The 11,774-nt window shown below is 39.9% G+C and overlaps 1 protein-coding gene across 6 annotated transcripts; it reads right to left on the reverse strand.

Moving 5' to 3' along the window:
- Nucleotides 1–2: 2 nt before the first annotated feature.
- Nucleotides 3–11,357, reverse strand: LOC110950366 (interaptin-like). 6 transcript variants are annotated; one of them, XM_051952012.1, is made up of 21 exons: nucleotides 10,818–11,357; nucleotides 8,536–8,600; nucleotides 8,173–8,440; nucleotides 7,888–7,985; nucleotides 7,684–7,804; nucleotides 7,486–7,605; nucleotides 7,261–7,386; nucleotides 6,803–6,907; nucleotides 6,532–6,699; nucleotides 6,278–6,447; nucleotides 5,897–6,161; nucleotides 4,986–5,091; nucleotides 4,794–4,836; nucleotides 4,620–4,689; nucleotides 4,423–4,496; nucleotides 4,254–4,344; nucleotides 4,063–4,153; nucleotides 3,902–3,984; nucleotides 3,726–3,824; nucleotides 2,460–2,582; nucleotides 3–2,352 (listed from the first exon to the last, which is right to left on the reverse strand). In XM_051952012.1, the coding sequence occupies exons 1-21, from the start codon at nucleotides 10,902–10,904 to the stop codon at nucleotides 2,215–2,217; spliced, it is 2,511 nt and encodes an 836-aa protein (XP_051807972.1). In that variant the 5' UTR covers nucleotides 10,905–11,357; the 3' UTR covers nucleotides 3–2,214. The 6 variants fall into 6 exon arrangements, with proteins under 6 accessions (XP_051807972.1, XP_051807973.1, XP_051807971.1 ...); XM_051952013.1 differs by having other exon boundaries at nucleotides 7,888–7,982; nucleotides 8,173–8,443; XM_051952011.1 differs by having other exon boundaries at nucleotides 7,486–7,602; nucleotides 8,173–8,443.
- Nucleotides 11,358–11,774: the final 417 nt, after the last annotated feature.

The following is an 11,774-nucleotide window of genomic DNA, read 5'->3' on the forward strand; positions in this document are numbered from 1 at the left end:
GGTAGCTTGGTGGCATTTATTAATATCATGTTTGAAGTATAAATTGCTGCTGTTGTGCTTGACTTTACTTCATTTAATAATTTTCTGTTAGATTGACTTCCAAAACATCACAGGCTTTTTATTCAAGGGTCAAAGCATAGGCAAGTAAATTAGTCATTGTGATTCATTTGAGTGAAAAAGCACGTTATAAACTAACAGTCACACATCTGGCAGGTGCAGCTCTGTGTAATGACCAGTTCATGTCAAGATTTATTTATAGCCAGTTCAGAGGTCTTTACACAACTCAGCATTTAACACCCTGACCTCCTCTTCATCTTCATCAGGGCTGCAGATATCAACAACCTCAGCCAGGAATAGACCATCAGGATAGAGGGGAGGTATCTGCCTCCACTGCAGGTCACACTCATCTGAATAGGAAGAAGACTTTGCTGCTTTTTCTGCAGTGTTCTGGATTGGCTGCTTAAACCTTAAAGCTTCATCAAGACGAACAAAGACAATTAGAACACTGATGACATTTCCAAATGGGAAATCTATCAAGTGCACTACACATACTGAAGATAGGAAGCAAATAAAGATTCAGAAGGAAAAATGAATCAAACCAGGGATTTCTCCTTCCATGATGATTATCAGTATTAAAGTAGCTTGCTATTTTTATTAACCCTCCTATTGTTTTCATTTACGGGCACCAAAAAATATAGTTTGCTTGTCTGAAAAAAAAAAAAAAAAAAAAAAAAAAGCAAAAGAAATTCCCCAAATTTTTAAAAATTTGCAAAACTTTAAGGAAGAAAATTCCAGTAATTCCTTAAAAGTTTTCCTTAAAAATTAAAAAAAAATCCCCAAATTTGACAAGAAAATTCTTGTAAATATTTTCAAAAAAATTTATAAAAATCTCAAAAAAATCTTTAAAATATCTAGAGTGATTACATATATATATCAGTAAAATTTCTAATATTTTCTTTAAGAACATTCATTAAAAAAATCAACCAAAATCCAGTGAAATTTGCTGGATTTTGGTTGATTTTTTTTTTGTGAATGTTCTAAAGAAATTTTTTTTAGCATTTCTTTTTTCCACCAAAAAATGTTCAAAAATTTCCCCTAAATGTTTAAAATGTGGACATCAGAAGTTTCACTGTGAAAATGTATATTTTTTCCCACATTTTTAAACTTTATAACAGGTCAATTTGACCTGCAGGACAACATGAGGGTCAAATAACATGCTCCATATCTGTTAGTCTGTTAAGGCATCACCATTTGTGGAAATGTCCTTATCTAAGAGAAAGAAAGCAACCCCAGAGTCTTCTCAAACTATAACCACAACTCACAGCACAGACAGATCTACACTACTGATGACACTCTTTTGAAATTCACCTTGCAGCAGACTGTCTTTTGTTTCGTTCAGATTGCTGATTTCTACAGTCATAGCTGACATCTGACAGAGGAGAGAACAGCTTCAGATCTCTGACTTCATATTTGCTACTGCGTGCTGTAGGTCTCAGACATATAGTACTGTAGTTTTGTACCTGTACTATCTTAGTTCAGTTTTGCCTATCCTTCCTACCAGCAGCAATAGCACAACATTAATGTCATTTTAAATTCAAATGCTACAGTAATGCTACTGATTACTGGCTATTGGTTTCTCTTGTGATATTGCTGCAGTCAAAAACCTTTAGTATAACAGTAACATACTATAACTCATTCCTGTTCTCTTACGGCTGAGTCAGATGTGTCCAACAAAGCGCTTCTCTTCTCAGTTTCATATCCGATTAGTTACAAAGTCATATTTAAGACTATTGCTGAAATGCGTTTCACATAGACATTAAAACGGTTACACAGCCAGACTGACACCCCTCCTCATCTACTGGATGCTCTTTGATTAAAGCAGAAGCTGGGATTAGTGCAGTCTGCACATATGTGTGTGTACATGGAATGAAAGCAGGGTTAGTTCTCTTAATTTCATGAGATAGCCTACATGTCACAATTACACTGCTAATCATATTCAGCTGAATCAGTTGCAGATTCTAATCTGTCGTTTATGATAGAGCTTGGCCATTATACAGGGAAGATGATCTTCTGAGTTGACTGAAGTCTTTGTGTTCCTATCAATAAGACTGATAGACAACAGTTGATGTGGACAAACCAGACTCCAGCATGCATGTTTAGGGTGATCTTTTATGGACTTTGGTCAGACTTTAAAGCATTTATAACCTGGTGTCTCTAGTTGGGGAGGCTTTCCTCTTCATCGGTCTCTTCTGTTGCCTCCTCGTCTCCTGTACCGTCGCTGGTCTCTTCATCCTCCTCGAACACGGGCATCAAACCCGAGCACTGCGGCCAGGTTCTCCTGTTCGCTGCAGGCTGAACGAAAACATACAACACATGCTGAGTTGTTTCCGCATTATCCATGGTTAGGAGCGTAATGTCAGTCTGGATTCTTGTTATTTTTAATTGCTATGACCTCTTACCCTAACAGCCTTAGAGGTGGAAGCTCTGTCTTGAGGTGAGGAGGCTCCAGTCTGAGCTGCTGCTGATGTGTTGCCAACCTTTCCTCCCTCCTTTCCTTCACGCTCCTTAAACAAGCTCTTTAACTACAGACACAGTGAGGTATTCGGCCAATTAGGCTTGTTGTCATTTACAAATCTTACGAGGCTGTAATTAGTCTCCGTGGAGCTTATAGCTAAATGCTGTCATCAGAAAGCTAACATGCTCACACTGACAATAGTAATATGAGGATGTTCATAATGTGATGTCCACCTTTGTCACCTTCTTAGTTTAATGTGTGAACATGCCAGCATTTGTTCATTAGCACAAAACACAACATTTTGTTAGGATGTTCATGGAAATGTCATAGTTAATCATAAGCTTAAGTACTGGATGAATTAAAATCTTGAAGTTGTTACAGTTAATTCACTGTCAAACTGCACAAAATTTCATGCCAACATTTGTTGAAAAATTGTACTTAAAATCACAAATGTCAGCTCAAAAGTCAACTGCAGGATTCATTGTGTGTGAACTATGAAAGTCTGTGTAATCCTCCTGTTGTCTTCATTTTTGTGCACCCAAAACAACACTGTTTCTTTGTGTGAAAAAATCCAAAAATTCAGCAAAAAAAATCACCAAAATTTCAGAAAATTTGCAAAACCTTTAGGAAGAAAGTTCCAATAATTCCTTAAAAGCTTCCTTTAAAAGTTTTATTTTGAAAAAAATCCCCCAAATTCTTGGAAATATTTTCAAACAACAATTAAAAATCTTCCAAAAAAAAGTCTTAAAAATATCTAAAGGGATTCCATGTATATTAATAAAATTTCTAATATTTTCTTTAAGAACATTCACAAAAAATCAACCAAAATCCAGCGAAATTCGCTGGATTTTGGTTGATTTTTTTGTCAATGTTCTTAAGAAACACTTTTAACATTTCTTTTTTTCCACCAAAAAATGTTCAAAGATTTCCCAAGAATATTGAAAATGTGGGCATCAGAAGTTTCACTGTGAAAATACTCCCCCCCCCCCCCCCACACACACACAAACACACAAACACAAACACACACACACACACACACACACACACACACACACACACACACACACACACACACACACACACACACACATTTTCAAACTTTAAAATGGGTCAATTTTGACCCGCAGGACGACACGAGGGTTAAAATCATACAGACATACTGTACAGTGTACAAAAAGGAAACTGAAATCATGTTGGCATCATACAGTACCTGCTCAGTGACCATTCTCCTTTGCTGATCCGCCTCTAGATTAACCGGACAGACAGCTTTATCCTTCCTGTCTTCAACAGATGGTTTCTCATCTTTAACCTGCAGACAAACTGTGTGTGTCATTTCTATTCTACAACACAGGAGGCTTTGCAGTGTGTTGCTTTTATGAGCTGTACCGAGTAAAGCTGCCTGAGTGCTTGAAGCTTCTGGACTGCCAGCGATTCCTCCTGCTGCAGCTGCTTCTCTGTTCTCCTGCTCTCTGCAAACATTATGCAAAAAAAACAGAGCTGTAAAGATGTGTTATCCTCAGTACCTTCCTCTAAAGGCAGGTTCATACCAATTGGCTGGACACATAGAGAGTCAGTGTTCGAGATGTCAGCTTGGAGGCTCACATCTACGTCTCCATCTTCAGAGATCTTTTTCATGAGCTGTGATGGGAAACAGAAATGATAAAGTCAGGAGAGCGTATCTGCCAGGCCACATGTGCTTAAATATGTGTTGATTCATAATGTGATCATGTTTTAGTGCCTGTATCTTGTGCTCCAGAGCAGAAATCTTGGCATGAGCCTCGGTTTTTTCCATCTCTCTCAGCCTCTCCAGAGTCTTTAAAGCATGTTCTCTACAACAACAAGCAGAAACCTGTTACAGCCTTTGAAGCAAGTCTCTGTTCATCATTCTCATAAGAAATAAATCTTACTTTTCGCTGAGGTCCTTCTCTCTGTCTGCAAGTTTTTGCTTCAGCCTTTGAACCTCTCTGTTTTGTATACATGCCTATCAAGCATTCATAACAGACAAGCAGCCAATATTCAATGCTTCAAATACTTACTTGACATGCATTTTTGCTTAAAAACTACTTCACTGCATGCTTTGCCCCTTCTCTATTCATCCTGTTACCTGAGGGGACGTGTTCTGGCTCGTCTGGGTGTCCCATGGTGACTCCCATGACAAAGAGGATTCTGATAAGCTGATAAACAGAGACCAGGGCGAAGAGGCAGGCCACAGAATTTCATTTTGAGCGTTTGTTGACATTGCATTTCGAAAATGAAAATCTCATCAAAATCCACTCACTCTGTCCCTGTCTGTTTATCCTGAGTCTGCACAGCGTCACCACCTACAAACACAGAGTCGCTGCATTTTTATGCCCCCTTGTGATTAATCATTAAAACAACACTCATTCATGAAAGTTGGATACTTGAACAGTGAACTTTTTAAGAATATTTTCAGCTGCCACAGACTATTGAGAAGCACATTTGTCTTTACCTTTGTCCTCATATTTATGTAGCAGTGCCTGGATCCTGCTTCTTTCCAGCTGCAGCTCCTGTTTACAGGCATCAAGCTCTTCCATCAGCAGTGAGTCACATTCCTTCTGCATGATGTAAGCATTTAGTTACATACCTATATATCCACGACATCTTTGACAACTACATCATCTCAGTTCCTAAAACAAACGGCTCTATAGCACTAGTTCTTTTTACACTGTTCTGGATCTGTCAGTATTATCATTATATATTATCTTTGTGCTGCAGCAGATTCACAGTTTCTCTTTTAAATGAGAAAATATTCAAAACTAAATGTGTGACATAGACAGTGATTAATTAGACAGGATACAGTCATTAAAAAATAGCTGTATGTACTGTGTATTGATTTGTAGTTTTTTCAGTTGCATTGAGCTAAAATTATATTTGCTCATTTTAAATTTAGATGCATCTAAATGCAATGTCAGAAGACTCCCTTCTCTTAAAGAGTTTTTTTTAAAACATGACAAACATTACTTGGATGTTCACTTTGTGTGTTCCCTGTACAGAATGATGTATGTACAGAGTTCATCTGTAGGCAAAGTTTCTCTGCACTCAGTTTGACTTGAAGACGTGTGTGTACAAGCAGAATTGTCTGACATGACAACTAGTCTGGAAGCCAGTTGTGGTTCAGTGGGCGACTTACACAGCTGCAGTGAGGAAACCTGAAACCTCCAGTGCACATTCACAGGAAACTGACTTAAAAGCTGAAGCTGTGTCTAATAGTTGAACAATGAATGAGCTGAATAATCTTTGTATATTCATAGAGTTTAGATTTTTTTTGCCAAATTAGAAGAAGCAGATCTGAGAAATAGCTGATTGACAAAAAATGTATTGAAAAACATCTTTAAGTCAGAGCTAAAGGGACAGTCTTACTTCATTTCTGGAGCTGCTCTTCTTTAACTCCTCTAACTCCTCTTGTGTGGACTGCAGGGTCAAAGCTGCCTTTTGCCATTTTTCAGTCCAGTGTGACGTCATGGCTTTCAGCTCCTCGATGCTCTGGACTCTCACTACATCTTGTTTACAATACTCTTCATCCTGCAGGTGAAGCATCTTCTCCTTCTCAAGCACCTCAGCCTCCAATCGCAGGCACTGATCCTGTAGTTTCTGGTTTTCTAATTCCAACACTTTGGCAGATTCCCTGGAGAAGTAATTTGAGAATTTTAGTGAAGAGACAGTTAATTGTATCAATGCAAAACTGATTTAAAAAAAAAATCACATCCACCTGTAGTAGAAGGTGCCTGATCACTGTCTCACCTGCTCTGGCAGTACTTCTCCTTCAACTTTGTTCGTTCCTCTTCTGCCTCCAGATCTGTGATCTGTTTGTTGTTCAGGATTTTCTCTTCTGTTAGCTCCCGTAGCTGATGCTTTGATATCTCCAGCATCTGCTTGATCATTTCAAGCTCTCCTCTCAGCTTCTCATTAACCTAAAGCAATGATATAACAGGGATGTATTAATTCAGAACCCACAACTCACCTTATTAAAAAGATGTTCACGAAAAGCTTCCAACCTCTCTGAGAGTTCTTGACTCTTCATTCATTAGGACACAGTTTTTGTCCTGATTATTGTTGGGAGGCTCTTCATTAGTCAGATGGTCATGAAGCGAACATGAACCATGTTGAGTCCTCTTCAGCTGCATCTCCAGCAGCTGAGCCTTCTGGAGAAGATCTGCTTTCTCCTACACAAGAACACACACGTGAAAATTTGTCACAATTCTAAAACACAATATTTTAGATGCCTCAGATATAAATAAAAATATCATTAAAAACTATATATAATACCTGAATCAGGCGATCTTTGTCAGACAGAGCTGCTGTCAGTTTGGCTTTCAGTTCCTTTATGTTGTCCTCTTGCTTTAACACTTGGGTTGATAAGATGGCTTTGTCCTGAGCAGAATGAGAAGTATTAATTATTGTGTGTATCTGTAGGACAGTGGAATATACACTAACCAATGCTGTATTTTAAAAAAATCTGATAGAGATGTCTGCAAGGGTAAACTGTCTTCACACAACCCATAACAACTAAACTAAGCAGTTTTGATAGTAACAAGAAATGTGCTGCATTGAATATTATACAGCTGAAAAATAAACTTTTCTCTACTCTAAGAGAAGAGACTCTAACTCTCAAACACAGCTTTATTTATATACCTGCAATGAGCTAATATAGACCAGCAGATCAAAATCAACAGTTATTGCACGTGTTGTATAATAAACTATTGAATCCCAGGCAGAGAACTGACCAGACAGGCTTGACTGATCTTGTTGTTGGCTTCGCTCAGCTGTTCTTGCACTTCAGAGTGATTCTGTACAGTCTGGCAAAGCTTCTTGTTCATCTCCTCTATTTGATTAAGTAGCGTCTTCTGTGTCTAGACACACAGAGAAAGAATACTAAGGTTCTAGATATGAAGAGAGATGAGTATAGCAGTACAACAGACCGCAATTCTCTTACATATGTTAAAACTCACCTCTGTAGAAGTCTGGAGATGTTGGAGTGCCTTACTTCTCTCTTCTTCTTGTGCCTTTGCTCTTGTCTCAGCCTCTCTCAGAGCTTCTCTCAGCTTGTAAAGTTCTGGGTCAACTGTCTGCTTAAAAGTTTGGCCAACAGAAATGCAAATGTATACAATATTTACAACATGAATGTATTTTCATGATATAATACACACCTGCCTGTTAGAGTCTTGACCCACTGGTAATCCTCTGCTGGAGCCAGGAGCTCGTTCAGTTGGCTGGTTGTTGTTCAAACTAGACCTCATTTGCAGCAGGTCCTTCTCCAGCTTTAGGACCCTTGAGATAGAATATTAATTGAGGAATGCCAGATGTTTCTTTGATCATTCACATTTTCCTTTATAGTCTCTTGCTGCACTTACTTCTCATGGAGCCCTCCATACTGTTGGCTCTTTTCAAACCGGGGTAATTCAGCTGCCTCCTTCTCCTGCTCAAGAGTGCTCATCACCTCTGAGAGCTGCTGTGTGACACATTAGTAGATGTGAGAGGACGCTGAGTGTAAGTGAAACACATACCAAAAACCTGTACAGAGCAGGAAAACAAACCAAAACCACCAAGTACAGAGAAAGATAAATGCAACACCTACAAAACAAAAATACCATATCCTACATTTTTGACATTTAAAACTTCCTGTAAAATCTCCTGACCTTGTGTTTCATGCCAAGCAGCTGTGCAGTACTGATGTTGTAGCTCAGCTGTGTGTCTCTGGTCTTCAGCCTGTCTAGATGAGTGTCTATTCGCTCATGAGCACCCTGCAGCCATTCCGCTGCTTCAGCCTGTCTAAAGCTGCTTTCACCTCGGGCAGCTCTTAATTCAGCCCCCAGTGGAGGAAAGGATCGTGGACTCTCAGGAGCCAGGTGGGACAACGACTGCCACCTCCGTAGACCCAGCTCGTTCGATCTAAAGCCACCAGTGCTACTGGATGCATAGAAACACAAACAATAACCAGAATACACTTTATATTAACTCTTACTATGTCTCTGCTGATTAAAAATGACATTTCCCCTCACCTTGTGTTCACTTTGGACATAAACCCTGATCCAGACACAGTTGCCATACCGCACCATGCTGATGTCTGAAAAGAAAAACATACATTTTATTATTGGGGTCCGAGCACCAACGGTGCCGAAGGACCCTATTGAAACCCTAGGGTTTCTTTTTCTTCTTCTTCTCTTTTTCTCGTCTTTTCAAACTCCACTTTGGCGGCTTTATCATACCCAAAAGCACGTCAAACTTTGCATGCACATCAGGACTGGTGAAAAATTTGATATTTGATGGGAGTTGTGCACGTGTGGAAAAATGGCTCCATAGCGCCCCCTGTAAAATTGAAAATGTGGTCATTAGGCCAACTGCAACGACGTTTCATCTACAGCTACAATATTTGGGGTGCATATGCAGTACATCAGAATCCCAATAGGAAGTCAGCCATTTTAAATTAGCTGTAAATTTTTTCCCTAAAACATCATCGGGGGTAAGTCCGACAGATCTCAAATTTGGCCAGTATATGTAACAGTCCTTCCTGATGAAAAGTTATCAAAATGCTCCGCAGAAGTCAAAGGGTGTGGTCATGGCTACCCCCCAAAATATTGATCCTTTGCCGTCAAACAGGCAGTGTTGTCTAACTTGCCTGAACATGCTCCAATCTGCCTGAAATTTTACATGTATGATCAGAGTCCTGCCCTGACAACATCCATGTAGTTATAGACATTCACAGTCATAGCGCCACCTTGTGTTATCAGGAAATACACATGTTTTTACACTTTGATGTACTATTGTCAGCATTTTGATAGATTCACCTTAAATTTGGTGAAGCCTAAACACGTTGATGATGATTCCCAGAGAAAATGGTGACTCGTCATCAAAGGGCGTATCTGTGGCAGCGCGGCAAATTTCGATGTTTTGCCATGAAAATCGAATTATTTATATCTCAGCTGCACGTGGTCCAATCTGGACCAAACTTCATATGATGGACATCAGTCCGGGTCAGAACACATCCACACTCATGAATTTAGAAATACTCATAGCGCCACCTACTGGCAACAGGGAGTTCTTGTCATTACATTTGCACATGCTATTGCCCGATACTTTGTCATATCATTCTAGAAAGTTGACAGCTCTGTGTTCACACCTGTGAAGAGTTTGACAATTTATAAAACGCTGTTGCCGTGACAAACAAAGTACTTTTTGACAGGTTAAAAATGCTCAAAAGCTCTCCAAAATTAACACACATCTGGATAGGTAAACCATTTCATGTTTTAGGGGAATTTCACCTGATTGTGGCAAAATGGCTCCACAGCGCCACCTGGAACATTTCAAACATTTACTACGGCCAGTACATGTCCAGAGTTATGAAATTTGGTAGGCATATGTAACTGGTCAAGTGACACAAAAATGTAATTGTGACACCCATGCCCAAAAACCAACAGGAAGTCGGTCATTTTGAATTATGTGTCATATTTTCGACGATTTTCGGTCATTTTTACATATTTTCAAAAGCTATATTCTAAACAGGATAACACTGAGAGAGCTGAAATTTGGCCAGGATGTACAGCAGGCATGGCTGATCAAAAGCTATCAAAATGCTCCGCAAAAGTCAGAGGGCGTAGAAATGGCGACCCCTGGAAATTTACAATTTGCCATGAACCAGGAAATGCTGTGTAACTGCCTTGAACATGCTCCAATCTGTCTCAAACTTTACATGTATGATCAATGTCCTGCCCTGATCACATTCACATGCTGATTTAAAGCCATAGTCATAGTGCGGCCTGCTGGATGGAAGGAAATGCTCTAAAACTAGCCTGTACATGCTCCGATCTGCTTGAAACTGTACATGTGTGATCAGAGACCAATCCTGATCACATCCATAGGCCAAAATACACTCTCGGTCGCAGCGCCACCTGGTGGATGGATAGGAAAAGCTCTATGACTAGCCTGTACATGCTCCAATTTGTCTGAAATTTAACATGTGTGATCGGAGTCCAATCCTGATGACAAACACAGGCCGACATACACTCTCGGTCAAAACGCCACCTGCTGGACATGCATGGAATCGCCGACCAGCAAGGATGCGAGAACCCGTCCAATGCTGCTTGCAGCTTTAATTGCTTTTACTTTTTCGCTCCATTAAGAGACTGCTATCTGTTTCAGGAGCCCGGCCAGATGGTTTATCGGCCCCGGCTCATGGCAGCACTGTCACTAATGGTGTGGAGATTAAAATAACAACAGCAAGCGTGAGGAAAAAGCCCACAAAGCTGACAAAAAAGTTTACAAAAAATGATTATCTGTGTCTTACCTGGGCTGTGATGCGAGATTTGGCGTCCCACATGTCGAGGTCTGTGAGAGAGAATGGACTCGAACTTCTGCAAGAAGGACTACACATCCTGGAATGTCCTTGTAGATCCCAGCTATCTCTTCCCTCTGTATGGGAGAGGCTGCAGATCTCATCTCCCTACACGGCTGCTCATGTGTCCAGGACAGATTTTCACACAAAGGTGGCAGCTGGAAGCGTGCAGCTATTCCTGGATCGTGTGTCTTGATATTTCCACTGCTTGCTTGATGGTCAACAACTAATTTTAACACTGCAGGGTCATTAGATGGAATGATGGTTTATTATTGATTTGTTTGTCACATTCTTCTGGTACGCCTGGTCGAAATGCGTCATAATGAGAGACAACAACAAATAACAGATTTTTGTAGCCTGCACTAAGTACACTTTCACTGACAGTACCTATTTCAGAGATCCTCCTCTGTCCACTGACACTGAACACCTCCTCTGCTTGTCAGCTTCACACAGCTTTGATCACAAGCTTTTCATCATACAGCCCTTGAACTGGCTATCCATGGTAACCTCTATACACAACACACAGTTAGGTCAGCATTGGAAGTACAACACTCCAGGGATTGTCTCCACATGATCTCACTCAGCCTGCTGACGGGGCTGTTTGTTGACATGAGTTGTTAAGAACCTCTCCCCAACCGCGATGATATACACATAGTTTTCCTCTGAATAATTATTTAAGACAGTAAATGTGTCAGAATTGATCTGGATTGCCTTAAGCACAGAGAGAGAAAGAAATATTTGATGTTCTTAGATAGGTGTTTTTTTAGGATTATATTTTGGCTCAGGGGATAAGCAGTTTGAGGCTAATGTCACACAGATAAGCTGTGAATATTTTGCTGCTACCTGTTCTGTTTTTTTTTTTAAATTAAACTTTATTGTTTAACTTTTTTTTCCCCTCACCAGCACCTG

This window comes from Acanthochromis polyacanthus, chromosome 8, assembly GCF_021347895.1.
Source record: "Acanthochromis polyacanthus isolate Apoly-LR-REF ecotype Palm Island chromosome 8, KAUST_Apoly_ChrSc, whole genome shotgun sequence".
Lineage (NCBI taxonomy): Eukaryota > Metazoa > Chordata > Actinopteri > Pomacentridae > Acanthochromis > Acanthochromis polyacanthus.

Bases quoted from the DNA above. Each gene is read 5' to 3' on its own strand.
- LOC110950366 (XM_051952010.1), bottom strand. From the start codon at position 10,904: ATGTGTAGTCCTTCTTGCAGAAGTTCGAGTCCATTCTCTCTCACAGAC. The intron at 6,162-6,277 runs GTGAGACAGTGA...TTACTTCTCCAG, and splicing joins GAGAAGTACTGCCAGAGCAG to GGAATCTGCCAAAGTGTTGG. The intron at 2,583-3,725 runs GTACTGTATGAT...CTGTGTCTGTAG, and splicing joins GGAGAATGGTCACTGAGCAG to TTAAAGAGCTTGTTTAAGGA.